General features: G+C 54.7%; 1 protein-coding gene and 1 long non-coding RNA gene across 10 annotated transcripts; one reads left to right on the forward strand and one right to left on the reverse strand.

Annotated features, from left to right (window-relative positions):
• Positions 1-1,256: 1,256 nt before the first annotated feature.
• On the forward strand, positions 1,257-1,843 carry LOC131588358 (uncharacterized). The gene is made up of 3 exons (XR_009279561.1): positions 1,257-1,440; positions 1,593-1,611; positions 1,726-1,843. It is a non-coding gene; the product is annotated as an uncharacterized LOC131588358 (long non-coding RNA).
• On the reverse strand, positions 1,629-27,241 carry TECTA (tectorin alpha). Of its 9 annotated transcripts, none has more exons than XM_058857171.1 (25): positions 26,927-27,241; positions 24,902-25,273; positions 23,614-23,678; positions 21,864-22,122; positions 20,422-20,709; positions 17,605-17,742; positions 16,846-17,011; positions 14,689-15,101; positions 13,868-14,438; positions 12,804-13,396; positions 11,834-12,407; positions 10,546-11,156; positions 9,680-10,241; positions 8,850-9,049; positions 7,677-8,060; positions 7,159-7,445; positions 6,781-7,061; positions 6,563-6,673; positions 6,009-6,211; positions 5,545-5,708; positions 5,177-5,425; positions 4,561-4,723; positions 4,149-4,236; positions 3,909-4,025; positions 1,629-3,538 (listed from the first exon to the last, which is right to left on the reverse strand). In XM_058857171.1, the coding sequence occupies exons 2-25, from the start codon at positions 24,908-24,910 to the stop codon at positions 3,438-3,440; spliced, it is 6,597 nt and encodes a 2,198-aa protein (XP_058713154.1). In that variant the 5' UTR covers positions 24,911-25,273; positions 26,927-27,241; the 3' UTR covers positions 1,629-3,437. The 9 variants fall into 9 exon arrangements, 7 of the variants coding, with proteins under 7 accessions (XP_058713154.1, XP_058713153.1, XP_058713152.1 ...); XM_058857170.1 differs by having other exon boundaries at positions 24,902-25,674; XM_058857169.1 differs by having other exon boundaries at positions 25,490-27,241.
• Positions 27,242-27,291: the final 50 nt, after the last annotated feature.

Raw genomic sequence — 27,291 nt, forward strand, 5'->3', positions numbered from 1 at the left:
AACCCAATGACCTAGAGTAACCCCAAATCTCAAGATTTGACCTCTAGTAACCCCAAAGTGACCTGAAGTAACCCCAAAATGACCTCAAATGACCCGAAAAATGACCCAAAGTAACCCCAAAATTTTCTGGAGAGAGTGAATTTGACCTCAAGTAACCCAATGAACTCTAATAACCCCGAATTTTAATTTTTGCCCTCGAGTAATCCCAAAATGATGCAAAGCAATCCCAAAGTGCTCCATAGCAAGTGAGGGTGACCTAAAGAACCCCAAACTGATAAAAATTTGGGGTTATTATTGGTCTTTGGGGTTATTAGAGGTCATTGGGTTACTTGAGGTCAAACTTGCTCTCTCCAGAAAATTCTGGGGTTAGTTTGGGTCATTTTTCGGGTCATTTGAGGTCATTTTGGGGTTACTTCAGTTCATTGTGGGATTTCTGCAGGTCAAATCTTGAGATTTGGGGTTACTCTAGGTCATTGGGTTACTTGAGGTCAAACTCACTCTCACCAGAAAATTTTGGGGTTACTTTGGGTCATTTTTCGGGACACTTTGGGGTTACTTGAGGTCAAAACTTAAGATTTGGGGTTACTAAAGGTTATTGGATAATTTGAGGTCAAACTCGCTCTCGACAGAAAATTTTGGGGTTACTTTGGGTCATTTTTCGGGTCACTTGAGGTCATTTTGAGGTTATTGTAGGTCATCGTGGTGTTACTAGAGGTCAAACCTTGAGATTTGGGGTTACCTTAGGTCATGGGGGCTATTAGAGTTCAAACTTGCACTGTTCAGAAAAAAATTGGGGTTAGTTGAGGTAATTTTGGAGTTATTTTAGGTCACTTTGGTGTTATGTTAGGTAAAAAATTAAATTTTGAGGTTATTATACGTCACTGGAGTTTCTTGAGGTCAGACTCGCTCTCTCCACCCACTTTGGGGTTACTTTGCATCTTTTTGGGGCTTGCTTGAGGTCCCCCTTTGAAATTTGTGTGCATTTGGAGCAGCTCCGAGCTCTCCAGCTCTGGCTGAAGTTGTGTCCCTGTGTCCCCCCACACCTTCACCCTCTGAAGCTGCAGGTTTTGGATGGATTTAAAAGACACCAACACTCTTTGAAAATTCAAACCAAATTTATTGGCCTGACAGCATTTACACACTAGTCTGGATTTCAAGTAGCAAAAGGGATAAAGCTGGCAGAGTTAGATGGGATTTGGGGAAGGAATTGTTCCCTGTGAGGGTGGGCAGGCCCTGGCACAGGGTCTGGATTGGAGCAGCCTGGGACAGTGGAAGGTGTCCCTGCCCATGGGGGGTGCAATGAGATGAGAGTTCAGGTCTCTTCCTCTTCCAGTGCAAAACTGGTGAAAGGCCCATGAAGCTGTGGTCAGTTCTGTGGTCAGTGCTGGGGTCAGTGCTGGGGTCAGTGTTGTGGTTATTGGTGTGGTCAGTGTCTTCGGGGTGACCCTCCATCCTCGGGGTGACCCTCCATCCTCAGGCTGTCCCTCCATCCTCGGGGTGACCCTCCATCCTCAGGCTGTCCCTCCATCCTCGGGGTGTCCCTCCATCCTCAGGCTGGCCCTCCATCCTCGAGGTGCCCCTCCATCCTCGAGGTGTCCCTCCATCCTCGGGGTGTCCCTCCATCCTCGGGGTGTCCCTCCATCCTCGGGGTGTCCCTCCATCCTCAGGCTGTCCCTCCATCCTCGGGGTGTCCCTCCATCCTCGAGGTGCCCCTCCATCCTCGAGGTGTCCCTCCATCCTCGGGGTGTCCCTCCACAGCACCCACACAGCGTGCAAAGACTGGCCCTCAGGCACCAGTCAGCTCCTACAGCACACCCACACTGCTGCCAGCCTGCAGCAGCTCATTAATTAATCTTTAATTAATTAATAAGGGTGAGAGACATGGCCCAGGGCAGGAGGCAAAGAGAGACTGGAGATGGGAGAACTGCAGAGCAAAGAGGGAGGTGCAGAGGGCACAGAAGCAGAGAGCAAATGTGGGGAGAGAGGGCAAAGGGGCACAAAGAGCAAACAGACCAAAGGCAGGGGGACTGCACCCAGTGACAGCAGGGACAGGAGAGGGGTGGCAAAGAGGCACAGACAGGACAGAGTGAGGACAGAGGCAGACAGGAGAGGCACAGGCTGGGAATGGAGAGCAAAGAGGCACAGAGATGGGGACAGTGAGGCAGGAGAAGCAGTCACAGGGAGAAAAGAGAGGTGAAGGAGAGAATTCAGAGCTCCCACACACACAGAGGGCACAGAGGGACAGGGGGAGCTGAGGCAGAGAACAAGCAGAGCAGAGTCCATGACATCCTGCTACTCACCTTTTGTCTTGAGGCAAGGGAAGCAGCTCCCTTCAGCCCCAGAACCCAAATCTCTGCTCCATCTGCCCTACATCCCAGCCCAGTCCCTCCCCAGACCCACACTCCAGCCCCACTGTGCCCAAAACTCCCTGTCCATCCCTCCCAGGGGCTCTTGGTGTCCTTCCAGGCCCTGCTGCTGCTCCCTGTCCTTGCCCCATCACACAGGACCCGCTGCTTACGAAGGATTACAACACTTTTTATTCCCACGCAGCCGTTTCACAGAGTACAAACACAAGACAAGACACCAACACAGACAGCACCCCCACACCCACCAGCACCCCAAGGCTGCTCCCCACTCTTCCACCAGGCCCCCAAGGCTGCCCTGTGCCCACAGACCCCAACCCTGCTCTGACCCTTGCCCACCACGCAAACACGGCAGGGAGTTTCATCCCTCTTTCCTCTGACTCTCACTCCTGCCCACCAGAAAGCGCCTCTTTCCAATTATTGGCACCAGCTTGTCACCACCACAGCACAACACCAAGATTTCCAGACCCCTATGGATGAGTTTGGCTGTCTGAAGCAAACCTCAGCACCACCTCTGCTCCGGAGAGTCAGAGGGTGACACGGTCCCAAGGTGTCACAACATCCAGTGATGGCAATGCACCGCTCTGGCCGTGACCTGTGCCCCAACACCTACCTCTGAGTGAGTCTGTGAGCTCAAAAGACCCTGGTGGCAGCTCCCAAGGACAGGGGAGACCTGCAACTGTCCACGTGAGGGGACAGCACGTGCTCCATCCTGTCCCGCACTACCGACAGGTGTGAACCACCCACAGTGCACCCCACAAGGGACAGCCTGGGGAAAAGGCTGCAAAACCCTTCTTTGAGTCCACATCAATAATGGAAAGCTGTAAAAAAAACCCCAAACCCCAGTCCCACATCGCTGCTGGTGAACATCCTGCTCAGTCCTGCTGTTGTGCCGGCTGCGTGTCACCTTCACACCCAGGTCCGTGTCCCCTCTCTCTCCAGGTCATGTCCCTTTGTCTCCTGGCAGCGTGGCCGGGTGGGCAGCAGCGTGGCCAGGGCTGGGGGGCTGTCTCCTACCCTACAGAGACTCCGGCTGACGCGAGAACAGTTTTTGGCTGGGCGGCGGGGCCGCGCCTACGAGGTCAGGTGCCGCGGAGCTGAGCGCAGCCACAGCCACAGCTGAGCTGCCATCACGAGGGTCACTCGGGCACGGTGCTCCCCTGAAGAGCTGGAGGCTGCCAACACAAAACCCACGTGAGCTGGGGCCCTGGAGCACACACACAGTGGGTGCCTCCCCCCCAGGTCATGCCAGGCTGGTGCCCACCCAAATGCCCGACCTCATTGCCCCCAGACTGACCACGGTATTTACTCCACCCTGCCCTGTACCACGCAGGCACCATCACCTCCCTCACAGCTGCCTGCCAGCAGTGCCCTCACATCCCTCAGGTGACAGGGACAGTGCACATCTGGCTCCCTGTCCCCCACACCCCTTCTGTCTGCAACACACCACACGTCCCAGCCACCTTCCCCACGCTGCTCAGCCCACAGCCCCTCAGTCTGGGGGTGGCAGTCCCCTGCTGTGCCCATCCTGACCCCGGTACTTGCCCCTGCAGCTCTTGCCGTCCCCTTGCAGTGTCCCTGTCACACAGCTGCACAAAGGCCCGTCCGCCTGGCTCGTGCAGATCTGCTCACAGCCTCCGTTGTCCTCGCACCAGTCCGATCCTGGACACAGACAGCAAAGGGGGACACCTGAGCCATTCTCCCACACCCCAAGCCCCTGGTCCTTGGCTGCCTGAGGCTGGGATGGCAGACAAATCCTGCAGCCTTCCCTGGGGTCCCACTTACGCTTCCTCCTGATCGGCCCCACTGACAGGATCTGCTCCTTGGACTCCTCTGCAAAGGCATTGGCCATCCTCGTGTGCTGAGGGCAGTTCTGTTTATAAACAGAATAAGCATTAAATAAACAGGGATAAACAGCACCTCTGTCACCCTCAGCCTCTGCCCAGGCCCCCTCTGTGCCCCTCCAGCTGTCCCAGCTCCCAAAGGGACCCTGCAACCAGGCTGAGAGAGCACAGGTCCCAAGGTGACCTGCCCATGACAGAGCATCTCCTCCCTGTGCCTAGAGGGACACACTCCCATCTCTCCCCTAGGGCCACATCTCTGGTCACCTCCCTGATGCCACCTCAGCAGGGCTCACTGCACTCTGGGAGAGCCCTTAAAATCCAGCATCCCCTCCCTCTGCACTCGCCCCACTCACGATTTTGCAGGAGTATTTCTCGGAGTCGCAGAGGGAGACGGCGCAGTGCAGGTGAACCTCGTCGTAGTCCCCGATGAACTTGAAGACGGTGACGTGGAAGCGACACGTCAGGGACACCCCGTTCTCCTCTATGCCAATGGTGTTGTCCTTCATGTTTTGGCACCTGTGCAAAGCACTGATGCTCAGCACCACCCTCCTGTGACTGGGATCCTCCCTCAAAGGGGTCCCTGTCCCCATACGGCCCCTCACCCCCGGTCCCACAGTGGGGTGCTTAGACCCTGCCATGGTTTGTCTGGACAAGAGTGTCAAGTCCTGCTTCTGTCACCTCCCTCTGGCATTTCCAACTTCCCAAAATGTCTGTTCCATGATCCATGTGCCCCTGTCTCCTGCAGTTAGGTGTTGCCCACACAAGGAAAGTGCCTCTCTCTGCACTCGCAGGGCTTCTGGCTATGTCTACACCAAGCAAATTAACTCCTGCTCTAGCAACACTGCTCCTCACCCTTTCCAGACTTTGATCAACCTTCTCACTGGCCAAAAGGTCCTTGTCCCAGCTGACAACACCACCCTTCCAGCACCAACAGACACCACGAAAACCAGCAGGGCTCACGGGGCTCACCCTCCCTCGATGATGAAGTAGCGCAGTTTGTCGTTGCTGTCCCGCGAGGGGGTGGCGTAGCACTTGTTCAGCATCAGGATCAGGTGGTTGGAGTCGGCCCCCACCACAAAGACCCCCACGTAGAGCACGTCCCGGGTGGTGAGCACCACCTCGCCCTGCCGGTACGGGTGCTTGTAGGATGAGTTCTTGTACAGGGCCATCTTGGTGGTGAAGCTCCCTTCCTGCGTCGGCACCGTCAGGTTAATCACGCTAACGATGACAAAAAAATACTGCCTCAGTGGGTGGAAAGGTTTTGCACCCCCAAATTGCCTTGTTTCAGAGCCAGCACTGCCTCACCCATCTGGGTAATTAATTGGCCCTGCTCATACCTGAGCATCGGCCGCACGACTGAATCCAGGGAGATCTTGATGTCCAGCTCATAGGCACAGGAAAACTCCACGTTGATGGTCCTGTCCCTGGTGATGATGTTGCCCGTGTTGTTGGCACTCTCGATCCACACCGTGTTCTTGTACACTATGTGAGTGCTGTTGGACTGCAGAGGCAACACAGGGCACTGCTTAATTCCAGCTGTCCCCGCCTCCCTGCCCCTAATGAGCACCTCTAATTGAGCTGTGTGACAAGGGACCTGCTGCCCCTCCACCTCTGGCCAGAAAGGGTGTGGAATGGTGGGCTTGGAATTGTATCCTTACTCTACAAAACCTTCCCGTGTTCTCCTGACCCCCAGCCCATTAAAGCACCTCCCAAGCATCACCTGCCCCAGCCCTGAGGTTGAGCTGGACAGCAGTGGACTGTCCCATACTCCCAGCCCTGTGTGCCCCATGTCCCTGCTCACCTGCACCAAGTTGCCACAGTTGCCTTTGGTGTTGTTGATCTGGAAGGAGATGAAGTCCTCCCCCTCGATGCCAGGGCAGTGGCGGTCATTGACCCGCACGCCCTCACGCTCAAAACCCAGCTGGAACAGCTTGCACTTTGAAATGGACACCTCCATTTGGGCAGCCTTGCAGGTCACCTCCGCATCAATAATGTCATGGGTGGCTGGAGGAGAAGATGACACCAGATCACCACAAATGACCCCTTGGAACTTGCATCCACCACCAGAAATGGGCTGGGATCATCTCCATGCTCTGCCCATCCAACATCCCTGCTGCTCAAAGTGCTCCCAAGCCAGAGATGCCCATGATGTGCACCCCAGAAAAGCTGTTCCCTGCTCTCTGCTCCCCTCCTGAGCTGTGCATGCTCAGGGAAACCCATCTTGGCAGAGGTCACGGCCCTTGGCACGTCCCTTTCCAAAGCCCCTGTGGCATCATAGCCCAATGTGGAGCACTGACCCCACAGCCAGGAGCAGAGGACTCACTGTTCCCACAGGGCCAGGAGCAGAGGACTCACTGTTCCCATAGGGTGGGGGCTCGATGCAGCCACACAGCTCCCCGCCGTTGTCCAGCTCGCAGGTGCGGTTGGGGCAGTCGGCGCCCACACAGGGATCTTCCACCACTCCTGCTAAACAGCACAAGACACAGCACAAACACAACCTTTACCCTCAGACCGTGGGGGCAGCCACTTCTATCTCCTGCTCCCCTCGAGCTGAGCAGCCCCAGTTCTCTTACAGCAATTCTCCTTCTCGATCCAGTCGGTGCCCAGGATGCCGAAGGTCCGGCAGGCTTCTCCGTAGGCAGCCAGAGAGCCGCACAGCTGGACCTTCTTGTGGTTGTAGCAGCCATCCAGAAAGCAGGACTCGTAGAAGGGCAGCGGGTCCAGGAGGCCGTAGCAGGGCTGGAAGAAGCCTTTCATGTCGGTCAGCTTCAGGCAGTAGCTGTCACTCTGCAGCTCCTGGATCTGGACATTGTCGCAGGAGGCGGCGTACTGCGAGTACTGCAGCTCGTTGCAGCTGTGGGCACCGTACACATCATGGGGGCTCCTTTCATGGCCAGCCCTGCTCCCATTCCCGCTCCCACCTGCTGGGAAGGGGCTGTCTGTCCACTCACCTCTTCTGCATGCCGTTGGTTTTCCAGCTCTGTGCCAGCACCACGCTGCTGACGGCCGGCTTGCCCCGCAGCGTGGCGTAGTCGTCGGTGCGGTCGCCGTTGAAGTTGCCGCAGAGGCCGCACACTTTGTTCTGCAGCCGCTCCCCAATGATGATCTTGATGACGTTGAAGCCGTTGTAGCGGATCTGGATGTCGGGGCTGGAGTCGATGACCAGGAAGCCCTCCTGGCTGAAGATCTTAGTGGACAGCCCCGTGACGAAGGGGATGCTCACGAGGCTTCCGTTCACCTGGCACAAGAGAAGGACACGAAGCTGACGTCCCTCCCATATTCTCTGCCTATGGAGGTGGGTGTGAGCCGCTCATAAAAGATCCCACACCTGCTTCCCGCTATCCCAGCTGTGAAAACATCGACAGCAGTCTGGGGCTCTCATGGAGACCATTGTGCAGCCTGGACTGCCTTCCACTATCCCCTCCCAGCCCCACTCAGGAGGGGCAGGACACCCCTGACGAGACCTCACCTTGACAGTGTTCCTGTCACTGATGAGGATCTGCTCCTCGTTGATGTAGAAGTACACGGGGGAGATGATGGTGAGGTTGGGCGAGGACCACTTGTCGAAGTTGATGATGAGCTGGAAGGAGAAGTCGGGCAGCTTCTGGCAGATGGTGGAGAGGACGAAGGCGCAGTTGGCGGGGAAGCGGAGGAAGGCGCCGTCGAAGGTGCGGAAGACGCCGCCGCCGGCTGCCAGGCAGAAGGAGCTGCGGGTGCTGAAGCAGCCGCGGACGCCGTTGCGCAGCGCGCACTCCTCGTCCGACTTGCAGTGCCGGGGGTCGCACTGGATCAGGTTGCGCCGGAAGCAGCGGCACCGCCGCGTGCAGTCCCCGCTCCAGAAGAGCTGCTTGGGCTGAAAGAGGGACCCATCACCAACTGCCCCATCAGCCTCTGAGGATGGCTGGGACAAGTTTACAGCCCTCTGTCACACGATGAGCGAGAGCAGGAAACAGGCAGAGGAAAAGCTGCAAAGAAGACGCTGGCAGCTTGCACCTACCTCTGCTATCCACACTCACTGCCACCACAACCTCCCTCACCTCTTGTGCACACACAAAAACACGGTGCTCAATACCCCCTTGGCCTCTTTCTTGTGCTCTGCAAGCCACCAAGCCATCTGCAAGGAAGCCCAGATGACAGTACCCCGATATGGCGCCTCATGGGGCAAAGGCACTGTACACAGAACAGCTTCACTGGCACAAAATAGAACCCACAATGATGTGAGCAGTGCTATCAGCACAGCACTCTGCTGCTTCAAACTCCTCAGTGACATCCAGCAGCTACAGGAAAGCAAATTTCATGGTGAAACACTACATCCATGATGTGTGAATACCTGGCACAGTGTGATCATACAATACTGGACTTTGGCACTCATCAAAGAGTCTTCCCAGCCACCACACTTCTCTCCATCCCACCTCCACCAGCTCCCTCTTGTGCTTGACACCCAGTTCACATTCAACATTTCACATTCAATTCAAGTTGTTCCCAACAACTGCATGATGTTTTTTTGGATAGAAAGACTCCCTGTGCAGCACACCCTCTCCTCTCTAGCCCTGCTACCAGCCCATCCTGACTGTCATCACCACTCAAACTCTGCCCAGAAATATCATCCAGAGGGAGGGAGCAGGCCCCAAGAGCTGCTCACCTCATAGTATTTGCCATCAGAGTAGCAGCCACAGTTGTGGGGCAGGATGCAGCTCTTGCCATTGAGGACGTAGCCGGGGTCACACTGGCAGCCCTCCACGCAGTAGTGGCTGCAGTCGCTCTTCAGCCGGATGGCGGCACATCGGGGCTGGCACAGGGACACGCAGCTCTCGTAGTGGCTGTTGGGGGGACAGCTGACAGCTGAGCAGGGGACAAAACAGACACAGATTAGCTCCGTGGACACAACCAACCTGGCTCCCCACCAGGGACTGATTCAGACCTGCCATGCATGGTGCCAGTCTGTGGCCTCACCACCCCATGAGAACAGGGCCCCTGAGCCATGAGCTTGCTTGTTAGAAGGGAAAACGACACAAATTTAATTTTCAGTCTCGTTAGCAGAGACAATTACTTCCCATCTGATTTGCCAGACAGATTGGCTGCGTGCAGTGCCCATCCTCAGGAGCCTGATTGAACAGCACATCGTCATCTTATTGACAAGGGGCTGCAGCTTCATTAGAACAAACACGCACTGCTGGCATTGAGGCTGACTGATATAATCCCTGGTTAACAGTGGGGGATGGCTGATGCCTTCTGAGCTTGAGGCTTTCAATTTTCCAGCCCTGTCCCTTCTGACCTTGAGACTTTCCATTTTCCAGCCCTGTCCCTTCTGTCCTTGAGGCTTCCCCTTTTCCATACCTGCTCCTGCTGTACCACATGCAGTTTGTGACAACTCCAAGAGAATACAATGTCCCAGCAAATGTGGGAGGGATTGGCTGGCCAGGCCATTGGCACCCCAGGAGAAGAAGTACCTGGAGGCAGGGTGGCACTTACAGCACGAGGTGAAGTTCCTCCAGCCAGTGATAGCAATGCCCTGAGTCTGGCACGTGCTGGCGTAGTTCTGCAGCCAGCTGCAGGCTGTCTGCATGGCCCCCCCATCCACGCAGGTGTCAAAGAGGCAGTTCTTGTAGAAGAATCCGGGGTTGATCTTGCTGTGACACTTGGCAAAGACACCGCTTTGGCTGGGGATCAGGCTGCAGAGCTGCTGGGGCTTCCAGAATCCTTCCACCTTGCCGCAGGCCGGGCAGCGGTCACCACAGCCCACGCGGCAGAAGGCGTCCCGCTTGGCCCAGCTCTGCACAAAGTCACTGATGCTGGTGGCCGGTGTCCCCCCCGCGGCCACCAGGTCGTCCTCGGGGTTGCCGTTGTAGCGGCCGCAGAGGCCGTAGGTGAGGTTCTGGAAGGCCCGTGGGATGGTGACAGACAGGAAGGTCTTCCAGTCGTACACCACCTTCAGCCCAAAGTCGGTCTCCACCACGATGTGGAAACCGAAGGCGAAGATGTTCACTTTGCCCTGGCCCAGCTTCAGGGGAAGGTAGAGACGCTCGTCGTTGATCTGCAGGGAGGAAACAAGGCACGCCGTGAGGGGGAATGACGATGGGAGCTTCCACAGAAGGACACAAATGAGGGTGGCTCGGCATTCCCAGAGAAAGGTCCCTGCTGACCTCACCTCCACACCCAAAACAAGGCAGCAAAACCAGAAATCCTCTCCAAAAACTGTGCCTGGCAGCACAGGTCCAAGCATGGCCTGACCCCCAGAAAACCTTGAATGCCATAAGGCCTCATGTCTAGGGTTTTGCTCCAGATTTTCAGAGTCACACCTGCAGAAATAATCACAGCCCTCACAGCCCTGCACTCACCAGCACGGTGTATTTGTAGGCACGGTGGATGATGATCTTGTAATTAAAGACCTCCACTTCGACCTGCTTCACCCACAGGGCCAGAGAGGTGTCCCGGTCCTCGTTCTTGGCCGTGACAGTGAACGCTGGGAACGTGTCCGAGCGCTCCACCCTGGGCCGGGAGATGGTGGTGCACAGCACCAGCTCACAGCTGCTCTGGAAGTCGAAGGAGTAGCCATCAAAAGTCAGGTAGTGCCCATAGCCCGAGATGATGCAGGAGGCATCGGTGCGGACGTGGCAGTAGTAGAGGCCGTTCTCCTCCAGGCAATACTCGTCGTCCTTGCAGGACACATTCTCGCAGTACACGCTGTTGTCCGAGCCGTTGCAGTAGCACAGGAAGTGGCAGGAGATGTCCATCCAGAAGGTCTGGTTGGTGGCCAGCTGCCGGCCCTCGAAGTTGCAGCCGCACTCGCGGCGGGGGATGCAGCGGGTGCCGCGCAGGGCGAAGCCCTCGTCGCATTGGCAGCCCTCTGAGCAGGTGTCCCTGCACACGGGGCCCGAGGCCAGGCTCTCGCAGGTCTCCACGCAGCTCATGCACTCCTCAAAGTGGCTGTTCTCCGGGCAGGAGAGAGCTGCAGGGTTGGCAAACACAGAGCCTGAGCCCCCAGCTCTGACAGCACGGGGTGAGGAACAGGCAAAAAGCAGGGGGTGACGGGTTCAGGGGAAAAGGGGAAACCTTGTGGCCACTGGCTCATCCCATTCCCTTTGCAACCCTTTCTCCCCTCAGCCACCACCCCCCTTACATCTCAGCCCTGTTCTGGCATGTACCAAACATCACCTCCTCCTGTTATTTCCCAAACAAACACCTCCCTGAAACCTCTGAGGCAGAGACAGGCACAGCCTTCCCACCATCTACTTCCACACTCAGGATTTTTCACATTCTCTTCTGAATTATGAATGTTCTCCCATCCATGGCAAGTTTACAGCGGCAGCTAAAAACCAGTGTTATTCAAATTATCCTCTGGTGGTGGCGTACAGCACCGCCATACACCATCTGCAGCTCTGGAACGCTCCTACAGTGCACCATAAAACTTCTGCTACCTCCTGAAATGGCACCTTGAAACCGCTTCCCCGGGAAATCTGTCTCTGCTGGCACCAGAAACTACTGCCTGCCATTCCAGCACCCAGCACGAGAAGCTCTTCCACCTCTGCACGCCCACAAATCCCCAACAAAAAGACTGCCTGGGTTTGGTGGGTTCCAAACTCCCTTCTCTCCACCCTGGGTGATGAAGAGCCTTGGTGGACTCACGGCAGAAGCTGTAGCTCCTCCACTGGCCGATGTCCACCTCGGCGTTCTTGCAGGCGCTGGCGTAGCGCGCCACCGAGTCACACAGCTCCGACACGTTGCCCCCGCTCTGGCACAGGCGGAAGAGGCACGTCCTGTAGTAGGCCGAGACATTGACCACGCTGTGACACTCCAGGAAGGAGCTGTTGGTGGGGTCGTTGATGATGCCGCAGCTGGAGCGGCTCCTGTAGGATTTGAGCAGCTCCGAGTCATTGTTGCAAGCCATGAGCAGGTCCCCGCACTCGCCGTTGCAGATCTCGTCGAAGGTGGTCCAGCTCTCCAGGAACTGCTCCAGGTTGTCCGTGAACTTGCCCTTGGGCAGGCAGAACTCGTCGGTGGCGTTGTCGTTGAAGAAGCCGCAGAGGCCCGCGGTGCAGTTGAAGTAGGAGGTGGAGAGGCGGATCTCCAGGAGGCCGGAGTCGTAGTAGCTGATGGCCAGGAGCCCCTCAGACTCCACCACGGTGCTGTTGTCAGTCCGGTAGATTTCCAGGCGCCCAGAGGTGTGGAAATAGGGCAGCTCCACGTCATAACCATTCACCTACAAGGAACAAGGTGGAGAGGCTTCAGGGAGGGTGATGTGGCTTTGCCTAACCATGCTGTGCACATTAAACACTTCCTGACCCAGACCCACCCTCCAGGGCCCAGAGCTCCTCTCAGTGAGGGCATACAGCTGTACCTTTGGCTTTTGCCTCACAAAAAGCAATTTTTCTTCTAGGAAAAAAGCAAGTTACAGGAGAAGGAGGAGGCAGGAAAGCCCCCTCAGCAAACAGAAGGAGCAGTGCTGTAGCAACAACTTCACAGGCACCCAAAGGGCCTCCACAAGATGCTTCAAAGTGTCCCTGTGGTGTCCACAGCCGCAGACCCACGAGCTCTTCTCCACTGGATCACACCATGAGCCACCACCTCCCACCCAGTGCCTGGGCAGCACCTTTACCTTAATGTCTGACAGCCTGGTGCCTCCAATCTTCACCTCTTGGCCGGCCGCCTGGACCCGCAGGACGCGCGGCCCGTTGGGAGCAGAGCCGGCCTTCTTCTGGCTGATGTCCACCTCGATGAAGTCTGGCCTCTCTGGGCAGGTCTTGAGCAGCGTGTAGGACTGTTCCAGCGGGTAGGGGAAGGTGATGCCATCAAAGGTGTGCAGCACCTGGTCCTGCCCCACCAAACACACGGTCTCCCTCTTTGGGTAGCACCCCCGGTAGCCGTTCTCGATGGTGCAGATCTCTCCCTCGGGGCAGGTGCTGTTGAAGCACCTGGCCTCCCCGCCAGCCTGGCAGTGGCACTGCACAGTGCAGTCTGGTGAGGCCCAGAAGGACTCCCCGGTGGTGTAGTAGCGGCCGTTGACGTCACAGCCGCAGGCCTGGACGGGGACGCAGCGGTCGGCGCTGAGGACGTGGCCCTCGGGGCACTCGCAGCCCTCGGTGCAGGGGGAGGCGCAGGCCAGCGGGGCCGTGAGGTCGGAGCAGGTGGCAGGGCAGCTGCTGGCACACACCGAGTACTGGCCGAGCTCCGGGCACTGCACGGCCGCCGCTGTGACAAACAGAAGGGCCGTGTTACAGCACAGCTCAGGGTCAGCTGCCACCCTCTCACTGACCACAGCAGAGACAACACACTGGGACCCACAAAGCCCTCAGTGGTAGGATTGGCCCCTCCATTTCCCACTCAGGCCTCTCTGGGCAGTCCTGGGCTTCCTCAAAATAGCCCCCATAGCTACCCACAGCTATTTAAGGATGGTGGACTGATCAACCAGTCCCCATTCCAGACCAGCCTCCAACTCTACTCGTGGCAGCTGATGATCTCCAGAGCAATGTGGAGCTCCCACCTCATGCCTGACCTGTGCCACACTTTTGCTGGAGCAAGGCTGTGATGCTACAGAGAGGAGGGACCAACCAATTCTCTCCCAACTCCCTCCACTTCAAGTAATTCCCTCCCGCAGATTTCCTCCCCCTCCTGTCACGCAGGCAAACCCCTGGCAATGCTCCCCTCCTCCCAAACACTCACCACATCCCGTCTGGCTCCTCCACTCTCCCACCGAGATGCCCAGGGCCTGGCACACGGTGGCATACGCCTGGATGGCCTGGCACAGCCCGGTGCCATTGTCCTTGGCGCTGCAGAGGTCGTAGACACAGCTGTGGATGAAGGCAGTGGGATCCACGACAGCGCCACACTCCCAGAGGGGCCCCCCGCTCTTGTTGATGAAGCCGCAGTACTCGGGGGTGAAATACAGCGCCTCGGTGGCGGGGTCGCAGAGGCTGCAGTTCTCCAGGCAGCCCGTGGAGCACCTGCGCTCAGGGTGTGGCACCTGCCAGCTCTCGCCCAGCTCCGGCACGGACGTGGCCGCCCTCCCGTCCGAGCGCAGGACGTCGTCCTCGGGGTCTTTGTTGTAATTGCCGCACAGCCCGCACGTGGCGTTGATGTAGGAGCCCGGCACGGACACGGAGGCGTAGTGCTGCCCATCGTAGGTCACCAGCAGGCCAAAGTCAGTCTCCAGGGCAGTGGACAGGCCGCTTTGGTAGACCTTGATTGCACCCAGTTCCAAGGAGATGGGCAGGGACACCACCAGGTCGTCCACCTGCGGGGACAACACCCAGCAGCTGAGCCAGCGCCGTGGGACAGCAGAGCCCTCGTGCTGGGATACAGACAGGACAGCCCTGCTGTGGGGTCTTGGGCTAGGGACATGCACAGAGGGACAGCCACTGGTAAGCTACAGGCACTTGGTGTCACTCGTGCCCATCCCACACTCTCCAGGCTGCTGGCACAGTGCTGCTGCCACCTCAGAGGAGCTGAGCTGGAAAGTTCTCCCCTTCCAGCAGAGCTCTTACCTTTGCCTTCCCAAAGCCGCCCCTGGGCAGAACAATCTTGTGCGAGTAGACCTCCACAAAAATATCCCTCAGCCAGGAGACGGAGGAGCCGCCTCGGTTCTCATTCTTGGCCTCCACGTTGAAGTAGGGCAGCTGGGAGCCTGGCCAGCACTGCCTGGCGAGGAGGTAGGAGCAGGAACCCTGGAAGTGAAAGAGGAAGCCGTCGAAGGTGTGGTAATGTGGATCTCCGAACACCACGCAGGTGCTGCTCTCCACCGGCACGCACTGGAAGAATTTGGTCTTCGTCTCACACGCCTCGAAGGGGCCACAAGCCATGTCCTGGCAGAGGATCTCATTGTTGAAGTCCAGGCAGCGGCACTTGGTGGTGCAGTTGGCGTTGTCCCAAAAGATCTCCCCTTGACGGAGAAACTGTCCTAGAAAGACAGAAAGGGGAAAACCCACGCTACATCACTTCTTGAAACAGAAACACGCTCTGAGTGCACCCTCGGGGGTGTCTGCTGGTCCTGTGATGGAAACACCTCCACCGTGTCCTGCTGCTGGGCTTCTCAGCTGTTTTGTTTGTGAAAACTCCCAGCAAGAGCTGCTCAGCAAATCCCAAGCTGAGTTTCTAACGTGTGGTGCATCCTCTTCGAGTCCTACCCGCGCCACGAGTGCCTGGAATGCTGCCAGTGCTGCCACAAATCCGGGGTCAGTGCTGCAACACACAGGCTGGAAAACTTGAGGGTTATTCCACGCATTTTGGACACCCACCATTCCCGTTCTTCTCCAGTATTGCAGGGCACAAGAGGCATTTGTGCTGTTTTCCCGACAGAAAAGCCCCATTTGGAGGCAGTTTCCAGCACTTTCGTTCCACTTGTACCATCCTCCCACTTTGCTGGCACTTCCATGGATCCCCTGCTCACATAACTCTGCTGGTCAAAAAGTCACTCTGTCATCAGCAGCCCCAGGAGCAATTTACTCCCATTCAGGAGGAGCTCGTAGTAATTACAACACCAAAGAGCTGTTGATAAGGAACTTCCACCCCACACAGGAGCCCCAGCAGAGCGCTGAGTGATCGCACAGCCCCAGACGTGTTACACCAGCAGAGAGGGAGAGGGTTTGGCTGGTGAGAGACAGGGGAGGCAGGGAGAAGGCTGGAGAACAAGGGTGGCAAGTCCCCATGAGAGTTTCTCTCCCCTCCATCTGGCCATTTTTCACACTCCTCCGGCGCGTGGCTTCTGCCGTGCGCTGCCTGAGTTACCTCTCCTAAGCTTTTTGTTCTCTTCCCTGCCTCCTACAAAAAAAAAAAAAAAAAAGCTATTTTCTGCTTCCCTGCAACAAATGTCTCCTCTTGGCAAGGCCCACGCTCCAGCCATCCTGGTGTGGGGAATTTGGGAAAGGGGTGTCATTTGGATCCAACACCTCGTGCTGCATCTCCTCTCGTGGAAGGCAATCAGCCATTCACTGTGAAATGCAAATCCAGTGGTGGGATCTACTCGCCCTCCTCTTGTCACCTGCAGAGCTGAGACTTGTTTCCAGCTTCTCTGCCAAGTCCAGCCTTCCTTCCTGGGGTCAGCAGCTGGAAAATGCTGGAGCAGCTGGACCCAAAACTCTGCTGGAGCTGCAAGAGCCTTGGAATCTGATGAAGCTTCAGTAGTCCTAAACTAGGACATAAAGGAGCCACATGTCTCCGGTGTCTGTCTGCAAACGACAATCCTCTCTTGCTGGAAAGACTGCTGGAGCACAGTGGGTGCTCCTGACAGTTTTATTTGTCAAATGGAAGTGCAATAATCTTTCAGCAGCAGAGTCCCTGTGCAGCCAGTGTGTGCATCGATTAATCCCTTTATGGCCCCGTGCTGTCAGTGACAGGCACAGACTCTGTAACTGCTGCAGACACATGGCATTTGTCCTGCCTGCAAAACCTGCTGTTCCTCCTGCACAAACAAGGGAAATGGCACCACAAGATCAGCTTCCCTAATTTATGGGCAGGAGGAAATTGCTGTCTCTGGGTCTTTCCTGTTGCCACCAATTATCGCAGGAACCCAGAGATGTGCAAGGGCTGAACCCTCTCTTGTCCCTGCAGCTCATGGAGATGCCCTGGCAAAAGCACAGATCATGCAGCACCCCAACAGCATCACCTTTTGCTACACTGCACCTCAGATGCCATTTCTCCCTTACCTCTCAGGCTGCAGCCGTTGGCTGGGTCTATTTCTCTGCCATCAATTCTGAAAGCCCAGCGCCCAGGGATGTTTACATTTGTTGTTTCCTCAATATTGACAATGTCTGGTGTTCTGGAGCCTGGGATGCTGAAAAAGTTGGTGAGGTTTCCACCATTGAAGCCAGCCTAAACCAGAGAGAGAGCAAATTCCATCACCCTTCTTGGCAATAGGAAATCCATGCTGCATTTCCTCACTTCTCTGTTCCACCCTGAGTGCATCTTCTTTAGTTTTAGCAGTTCTTTCTGGAGATTTCTGTTTTCAGGTAGTCAATTCCTGTTTTCAGGTAGTCTAAATTTCTGTTTTCAGGTAGTCTGTGTTGAATGAAAAGCTAAACAGGCACTACAAGCAGAAGGGATGTGTATTCACAGCTTTATGTTTGTACAGATACATATATATGCACATATAGATCTAAGGGTGTGTGAATTGAAAATAAAGTGGGGGTACAATGTAGGGAGAGATAAAGTGAGGAAGCAATGTGGGGATGCAGGATTCCTACATTCCTTATGCAGGAACATCCCGTTCCTCAGGCAGAGGGACTGACTGTGGCACTGCTGCCACCACCAAATTTTGGAGTGCTCATCCCACCGTGCCCAGCAGTTGAGTGCAAGGCCAGAGCTGGGGATGCTGAGGGACTCAGCAAGCATGGATACCTTGGAGAAGCCATAGGCAGTCATCCAAGAGCTCAACAGGGATGGGGATACGGGAGCAGGAGCCTCACCTGAGCCATCACCCCGCCGAGACCAGTGAGGGGATCCCCTCCGCTGGCTGTGCCCGTGGTCCAGCTGATTTCATGGTAGTTAAATAAGGCAAAGGATGACACCCCATCTGTGATCAGGACAGCCTGGAACGTGTTCACCTGTGGAAAACCACGGGTCATACTGCTTTTCTCCTGCCCTTCTGCCACACTGAGGCCCAGGTGAGCCTCACAGTGAGGAGCAGAAGTGGAATGAGACACGAAATACATTTGTTCTTGCTGCCACAGCTCCAGCAGCTCCCATTCCTGCTCCTTCCTCCAGCTGGGAGCATGTGAAGACCATCTCTGATCCAAGGGAACACCAATAGATGGCAGCATGAGTAAGCTCATGGGGAAGGAGCAGCAGGCAGGATTTGGGTGGTTGTGATCTGTTATCTCCCATTACCCTGTCTTAGCTGGATTCCTGCATTATCTTTCCCGGTTCCCTTCCACATTCATATCCTACAACGCTGCCGAGGGTGGATTACATCCAAACCAGCCATGTACACCCTGCATTTTGCTGGCTGCCAAATCCCCTCCCTACCTGCTAAATCCTCTGCTCCTGTTCTTCCTTTCACTTGAAATGACTCTGCATTTCCAGCCCCACAAACTCCAGGCACATTCCAGCCAGGATCCAGGTGGGAAAAGCCCATCTTCCCTTTTAGGGCAGTGCAGAAAGACAGAAGGAGCTCCTTCCCTTGAGATATTCCCTCTATCCCTGCAGATCCAGCAGCAGAGCTCGTCACTGGGAACTCAGTCCGTCACTTCTCCCAGCCCCCTGCACTTTCCTGTCCTTCCCATCCCTGCCCTGGGACCGTGCCAGGAGAGCAGCTCCTCCTGCCTCTGAGCAAGCAGGATTTGAGCAGGGCACAAAGTGTGGGCTGCCTGTCTTTTAATTAATCCAGAGCAACACTTGGAGCCTGGCTACCTGGGCACTGCACAGCGGGGAGGAAACCACAGCCACAGGAACAACTCCCAGGTGACTGGGAAAGCCCTGGGATGGAACCATCTCCCACTGGGAAGCACCAGGGCTTATCCTGCCAGGAGCCCTGAGTCCTGATGGTGGCTGCTGGAGGAAGGGGAGGGCTGGGGGGTCACTTTGCACCACGTTCCATCCCCTTGGAGCAAACCCACTGGCTCTGAGGATGGCCCAGAGCAGAGCCCAGGGCTGCTCTGGCTGCCTGCACGCCACAGGGGATGTCACTTCCAAGGAAACGAGGCCCTGCCAGGAGAGCTCTCCAACACGGAGGCGAAGCAGCTCTGGGAGCTGTCAGGAGAGAGAGGAGTGGGCAGAGCTGCCTCTCAGCAGCTGCAAATGGCACAGTTCACAGCAGGGCAAGCGGGGCAGGCAGCTGAAGCAGAACCACTTCCACTCCTCACCCTTTCCCTGGGATTCTTTCTCCTACTCCTGCTTTCCTCTTGCTCACCTTTGCCAAGCCTTTTGCTGCGCTGGGAGATCACAAACACGTCACACATAAAGGCAGTGGCACTTGGAGAGTGCCACAACAGCTTTTCCACACAGCAACAAACCCTGCTCTGCTCAGGAGCCTCTGGGAGGGTGGCAGGAGGTGAATCTTACACCTGGCTCTCCTCACGAAGAACACTTCCATCAACCCCCAAAATGCCCCTCTTTGAAGAGGCCATGGAGCACCTTCTCTGTCCAGCCAAGGCCCTCAGAAAATGAATTTTCTCAGGTGACATCTCCAGGCAGCACCTGCAGCATTCCCGAGGCCACATTCCCAAATTTTCTGCAGCTTTTCTGCATTGCGATGAAATTCCTGCTTTAGTTGTACGGTGCTGTTCCTTGTGCCAACCCTGAGCCCTGGCTGCTGCTGAGCAGGAAGGCTCCTCTATAGCAAAATAAATTGCATTGTGTTGCAAATGTAATTCTTTAGGCAATACATGAATCTCTATATTGCTTGCTGTCTGCAAATATATATATATGTATAAATATATATGTGGGGTTTTTCTGCAAGTGCTGCCAGGACTGGCAAAAAATATTCATCAAACCTCAAGCTTCTCTAACAAATGGAAAAGAGCTGAACTGTTTATCAGAGCCAGCTCTTCGAGACAGGAGAAGCTGGGGTTTGGCACTCGTGGCACACAGGCTAATGCTGGGCAGTCCAGACAATAGCTGGGATCCCTCACTTGCTATCCCAGAATGGGTTGGATGAGGTTTGGGAGAACCTGGTCTAGAGGAAGGTGTTCCTGCCCATGGCAGGGGGTGGGATGTGGTGATGTTTTCCAGTCCAAATGACTCTGATTCTTCACCCCAAGGTGAAGAACCCACAGGCCCTACCAGCAGTCCAGCACGGACCTCCCGACATCAGCTGCAGTCACAGCTCACAAATTCAGCAGATATTTAAAAGCTGTCCAGGCCCTGACAAACATCCCACTGCCATCCCCCTCCTGTGAGATACAGCTCACACATTTATGTCACAAGTCATTAGTGTGACTCTGATCAGCGTGATCAATCTCCCATGCAGGCAGGGAGCTGCCATCAGAAACATCTGAATTTGTATGCAAAAAATGCATTATGATCAAGCCAGAAAGTCCTAATTGGTGTCAGAGCCTTGCTTAGATCCTACAAACCCTGAGGAGGTGATGCTTTCCCTGGAGCATTTAAAGCAGGGAGCGAGGGGAGAGAATGAAAGCCTACAGGCTCCCAGGGGAGAGAATGAAAGCCCATGGTTCTCCTCTGCCCAGAAGGGACCTGGGCAGCAGGAACACCAAGAGTCTCGCTCCATTTTACACCCAGATGATGGCACAAGACACAAAACACGCCCACGAGAAGCCACTCACCGGCGTCGTGCTGCTCCCCCCGTAGAAGGTCACCTCCTCCCAGGTGACAATGAAGAGCCAGAGGGCAGAGAAGGAGGCCATGTCCCTGAAGTGCCTGCGGATGTCCCGGGAGGCTCTGCGGAGCAGCTCTGGCTCCGTGCTCTCCCGGTAGTAGATCTCCCCGCGGATGCCGTTGTGCACGTCTGCCCAGAAGGGCGCCACGAAGGCGCGGCCGTCGGTCAGCGGGAAGGCCTCCGGCGTGAACTGGCTCACCAGGGCGTTGAAGGAGATCACGCCGTTGTTGTTGACCTGCGTGGAGACCCCCACTTTGGCTGAGCAGAGGTGGTTTGGCAGAATAAATCGGCACAGGGCTGCTGGTTTGTCAGGAAATGCGGGGAGAGAGGATTTGGGGTTATACACAGACAGAGGGTGAGCAGCACGACCTCCTGGGCAGAGATCCCGCTTCATCCTACCCATGGTGGCCAAGAGCTGGGGCAGGAAGCCCCAAAAGCAGGACAAAACCCTGAAAAGTCTTCAAAATAGGGTTCTACAGGAGAGGCACCCATCAGAGCAGGATGGCAGCCAAATCTACTGAGACACTGCCTCAGGCTCCTGGGAATACCCAGCTTTGGGAGTATTGGGAGTATTTGGGAGTAATTTCCAGCTCTGCAGGGATGTGGATGATGGTGACACAGGTGGCTGCATGAGAAAAAACTGCTTTGTCATCTGTGACAGATCCTGGGGCTCCCCAAGAGCAGGGAGGTGCCACCTCGACCTCCCCAGAGTCTGCTGAAGATGCTCCCCAAAACAACATTTTTGCATAGAATGGGCAGCAAATGGCACTGCTGCCCTGGAAGCTGGAATCCCCCGTCACACAAGGGTTTGGAATGGGATTCTGCCTTCCCAGTGCTGCTGTGCACAAACACGAGCTGGAGAACAGATGAGTCTTTGCCTCTCGTCTGATCCCACAGAGGCCACAAAATGCGGGATGTGGCACAGTCAGACTGACTTAGGCCCTGCCTAAGGTTTAGGTGAGCTCAGGTGACTCCTCTCAGCCCAGCCCTGGTGTCCCCTAGCCAGGATTTTGCTGTGCCATCACCTGGGAGCAGCAGCAGCCTGTCCTTGTCTGGGGCCCTTTTCCCCCCTGCAGGTCCTGCATGTTCTTGTTTCTTGTCATGGAGCAGGAATAATGTCCCTCGTGTCAAGCCCTTCGCTCTGCTGTGCCATTTAATCACCCACAAAGAAAATTTATTGCCTTTTAGATTCCTTTCCTATGAACATTATCCCATTAAATATACCTTTGACTTTCTTAATCATAAAACCTATCAGTTCATGAAATCTAAGAACTTGTCAGGTAGCTGCTAATAAATCTTCCAATTCCTGATGACAGGCAGAGCATGTTTAAAATGCAGCCAATAATGGCAAGGAAAAGGATGAAGGGAAGATCTGCTTTCTCCACTTACATAAATGCTTCTGTATGGGACTCCAAAAAAGATGAATGGCACAGAGATCTTGATTTCAGGTGAGCTCCCATCATCGACTTTGGGGGTTTTGGTGTCGTTCTGCCAGAATGGATACAGGCTTGCCATGGTGTGAGCTGGAAGGAGAGGGAGAAGAGCCAGGACAGTCCTGATTTCAGAGAGGCCACAGAAAACAGCACCAAACCCCAACATCTGCAGCCAAAGAGTGCCTGAAGCCAGGGCAGAGCTGCTGGCTGTGGAACTGCTCAAGAGAAAAAGCATCATCCAGGTTAGTCAGGGCACAGCAAAATAACCACAGGATTCACCACAGCTGCAGTTTTTCCTCCCCTGGGACTGTGACCAAATCAGAGCCCCTGAGTCCTGGCTTCACACCAGGACAGCAGCTCCATGCCCTGCTCCAGGATGGGCAGGACTGGCTGTTCCACACGGTGAGGTGCTCAGGGGAACAAGCAGCACCAATTCCAACCCCCAGAGCCACGTTCTGGCAGTGCCCACCTTCCTCCTGCCTGTTCCTCCCCTGCCAGGGCTCCTGACAGCCTGAGGGGTCACCACTGCTCCGACATTTCCCAGTTTCCTGCTAAAAGGCAATGCCAGTAAACGTAATTGTCTCTCCCAGAAGTACCTCAGAAGATGGTTTTGACACATTTCAGCCGGCTGCTTTTTTACCAGCCTAAAATCCATCAGCTTGAGGCAGCCACTTCAGACCCCAGGGCACACTTCCCTTCTTGCTCCAGCCACTGCCAGACTTGTGCTGTCATTTCATGTCCTGTTCCTCCAGCCAGCTCCTCACAGAGCAAAAGGGGATTTTTCTGGGTTTGCCTCCCCCTTCTCCCCTCTTTGATGTAGGAAAGCCTCACGACATTCAATCTGGGATGACAGAGCCCCCGGCCTTGGAACAATCCTGGCTCTGTTCACCTGGATTCTGGACATGATTTCATTTCCTGGGCCCTGCAGCTGAGGCTGGGTTGCTTTGTGTTCCCATGGACACAGAAAGGGCTCTCCCTGATGCCCCACCCTGAGGATGTTCCATGCTGGGCATTAAGGAGTCACTGACCGAGCCTTCACAGGCTCCACATTTCCCTAGAAAAGGGAGATAAGGGGAAATCTGGCCTAACCCATTGGCATCCTGCTTTCCTGAGATGTTTTTGTGCCCTGAGTGCCCTGCTGGACATAAAGGGAGGTGGCATTGATGGTGTCCAAGCCATACCCCTGTCTCCACAGACATATCCAAAGTGCCACAGCAAAATTCCTCCTGGCAGGCAGTAAAATAAATCATTTCATAGCTGTTACACACCTGATGAGTTATCACAGCCAAGGCACAGCTGCAAGACAAGGATTTAGTTCCTTTTTTAAACAGGAGGCTCAGCAGACATTCCTCAATTCTTCTTTAGCTCTACAAGTGCCACATTACCATACCTGCTCAGCAGCCCTAACACAGGAATTTTCCAAACTCCTGCTTCCCCTGGAATGCTCCAGGTGCACACACAGCCTTATAAATTATAAACACAAGCACCCCTTAGGATTCTCAGTCCCTCCCTCCCCAGGGGAAACACTCAGTTCACCCTGGTTGTTCTTGCTCCAGCCAAGGAGCTGGGGGTGTTTCCCAAGCCTTCTGGGGTGTTTCCCAAGCCCTCTGGGGTGTTTCCCAAGCCCTCTGGGGTGTTTCCCAAGCCCTCTGGGGTCTCTGGGCACAGCCCAGCTGGGGAATGTTTTCCTGCTGGGAGATACTCACCTCGCTGCCGTGCTGTTATCACCAAAAGGGCCACCCAGGCTCCCAGAAAGGATCTCTTGTTCATCCTAAAGGAAGGAGACAGAGCCAGCCATGCATCACATTGGTAGGAAAACACATCCTCAAGGTGATTCCTGAAGCTGCCTGTGGATGTTTCAGAGCTGGAGGTCCCTCACCTGCCAGGCAGCCCTGAATCCCAGGTAGGACAGGAGTGAGGAGAATTGCATGGCAGTAACAGCAAACCACTGCCAAAGGAAGCCCAGAAACACCTGAAAGAGCTGATTTCATGTTTGGAAGCTGTGAACAGCCACAGCTCTCCCTGGGCTCCTCATTCTCCTGAGCATTCAGGAGCAATTCCTGATCTGCTTGGTGCAGGGATGGCCACTCCTGGCTGACCCCAGGGGGAGCAGAGCTGTGATGTGCTCCCAGGGGCTCCAGCTATTCCTCTGCCCTGGCTGCCACCACAACCATCACCCAGGGGCTTGGATGAGCGTGGAAGGAGCACAAACATTTACACAGCTGGGCAGCTCCCTGTACAGGAATAAACCAGAGACAGAGAGCACAGATACAAAATGAAAGTGAAATCCTGTGTCAGCTCTAATTCCTTCTGTGCCTAATGCAATTTGTTACTCGTTATTAATCCAATAGAAAATATTGCTCAAACACCTGCTTTGATTCCTTCACCCGTTGATTGCGCTCGTTCTGCACGGGCATGGCTCAGGGAGAGCTCCCAGGAAGGTCTCAGAGTGATGGGAAGGGATGTGGGAACTTCCCACAGCAACTCTGTGTGTTCTGGACAGCCTGGGTATCAACAGCAGCCTCCCCACCTTCCCAGCTTTAAAAATCTCCCTAAAAACCCTGAATTCTCTTTGTGTTCTCCCCATGGATCTGTTTCTATGGGAAATGTGGATCAACAGATCCAGCTCCTTCTAATGACACAGAGCACAGGGTTACAGGGGGAACATCCCATCATTTATCCCACATCACTCCCACCTGACTCCCCTTCCTCAGAGAGTTGGGAACAAGCAGAGGGAAAGTTCACTCACATCAACACAACCACATTCCCCGTGGGGAAAGGTTCATTTCCCCAAGGAAAAGTTTCAGCACATTCCCTGCCTTGGAAAGGTGAGAGTGACAGAATTTTGGATAGATTGTAAATCTGAGTCTCGTTAGCAGAAAGTGACCAGTGAGAGGACAAGAGCAAAACAGGACAGACAGCAAAGAGCACACTACTGAACACATCCCATCCAAAACTACACATTTTTTAGGTATGGAAGAAAAAATCACCAACCTGTTTCATAGGCTAGAGGAGCAATCAAGTCTGAAATTTTAGACCAGTCTTGGTGGAGCAGGGCAAAATCCTATGTCAATGGAGAATGCATGCCCGTCCTCCCGTGCCAATTATTGCTGATGACTGAAACGATGGCTCAGTCCTTTGCTCTCCCAATTGAAAACTCCGTTTTCCTCAATGCTCTTCCAGGGCTGGAGCAGTGTTGAGTTGCAATCACAACTGTTGTTCCTCTACTGATAAGCAGCAGGCTAATCTGGAGATCAGATTCTGGCCTGGAGAGGGAGAGAAGCCTCTTTCTTCCCCAGAAGCTCACCCCCTTCAGGTGGATTCAGATGGAAATGCCAGAGAGACGGAGCTGGGCTCGCAGCTCTGCTGCTCAGGGAACAGAAAACCCAACCCTCAGAAGAATTGAGCCCCTTCCTCCTTTGTGTAAAGGGGGAAAAAAAGAGCCCATCTATATAAAGTTACAGGATTAGCATTAAACAGTGCTAGGCTTAAAGCGCCGTTCAAAGGCACTGCCCTGAAGTCTCAATGGAGTTGCTTTGCCATCCAAGTCCTGCTTTTACAGGTGGAAAAGGAAAATCTCACCCAGTCCAGCCCAGAGAAGGTTTCCTTGCTGTCCCATCCCCTCTGCAAGGACTGCTGCTGGTGGGGAGCTTCACTGGGGGACTGCTGTGAGCGTTACCATTTTCACTGGTACAGCTGCAGTTTCCACAGGGATTCTCCCTGCCTCTGGCATCTGGGCTGACCACAGCTCTGCATTTGAGTCCAATCTGTACCCCCAAAAAGATTTCAGCTGGTTCATATCCACATTGGATGAGAGGGAGAGCTGAAACACAGCCCAGGGGTGAAGGATCCACCAGCAGAGCCATGTTAGAGCTGATTTTTCAGCCTGCAGCAAGGCTCAGGTCAGACAGGCACTGCTCCAACCCCAGCATTGGAAAAACAGCCCCAGCTTGGCTGATTTTCCCCTGATATTTTGGGTGGGGGACTTTTATTCCCTGTTTTCCCTGCTAGGAGGTCTTAATTCCTCTTGTCCTCCACCCTTTGTCAGGAAGAAAGGAGACAGGAATGCCAGTAGCCCAACAAGAAGCCCAATTTTTTTTCCCTTGTGTGGTCCTGGCAGTGTGTTCAGCAAGTTTTCACCAAAAAGCTTTCTCTTACCTCAGCAGTCTCTTTTAGCACATCAGGGCACCTCGCTGCCTCCACAGCAAATCCCAGAATTTGCTTTCCTTCCATCCCTCCAAGCATGGCCTTGCTAGCAGGATTCTTTCATTTTTAAATTTATTTTTACCCTTTTCTAAGCCAACAGAACTATTTTAGGAGGGCAGGGGGATATCAGCACTGACTGATATTCCAGGGGCAGATTACTTCTAGCCTGTACCCCGGCTCTTCCCTTCCTTCCCATACATTTTAAACACAACCAGCTCCAGGAAAATCAATTTACTCTCCTCGTTCTGTTCTGTAACACAGAGAAAACTGGTGAAAATAGGTTTCCTTCTGCTCCTTTGTCAGTTTAATATTCTGGTCCTGTTTGTCCTGGGCAAGTGAACACTGATGAAGTTTGATTAGGTCTCACTGTCTCTTTGGGGAAGACTTTGTCTTCCAGCCTCTCTTCTTTTGGCAGGGGATGTTCCCATCATGCAGTGCTGAACACATCAGAGCTGAACAACCAAATATTTTTTCTTTTTTGTTTTCCCTAAATTATTCTAGCAGGAAACTTCCTCCCGTGCCTTACCTCAAGGTAAAACAAACATTCAAAGATGCCACAAGGGCTTCTGTGGCTGCCTGACCTCGGCACAGCAGCCACAGGCAGTGCCTTGTCTCGCTCCTATCCCAAGGAACAGCCCCTGGAAGATGCCCTGGCAAGGGATTTGCCCAGAAGCTGTTTCCCCATCCAGAGGGGCATCTCCCTCCTCCTGCCTCCCCCAGGGCCATTTGGTGCAGGGCCTGAGAGTGAATTTGTTTTAACCCCAAGGCCAGTCCCTGAAGAGAGAGAGAGCAAGCTTGAGCTTTATTCCTCACCTGGAGGTGGGGATGAGTCCCAGACACAGGGAAACACAGTCCAGAAGAGGAACAGATCTTCCAGCTCTGTGACTCCTCCTTTTGACAGGTGGCACCTGTGGCTGTGCCCAAGCTCAGGGACACACAACAAAACCATCAGCAGGACAAAAAAATCCTGGCAGTTTTCACTCACATCTTTGGGGTGACAACAGGGAACATTTTTGCTTCAGGGAAGACAAAAGTGCAAAGCTCAGGACACCGGGGGTTTTTGTGTAAAAACTTACATAAGTTTATTGAACTGATCCAAACCAATGACCTGTTTTGGCCTGAATTCCACCACTAAGTCTGCGAGCAAACCAAAGGCAAATTGTGGGAGCGGGAGGTGT

The sequence above is a fragment of the Poecile atricapillus genome, chromosome 25 (genome assembly GCF_030490865.1).
Source record: "Poecile atricapillus isolate bPoeAtr1 chromosome 25, bPoeAtr1.hap1, whole genome shotgun sequence".
NCBI classification, from domain to species: Eukaryota; Metazoa; Chordata; class Aves; order Passeriformes; family Paridae; genus Poecile; species Poecile atricapillus.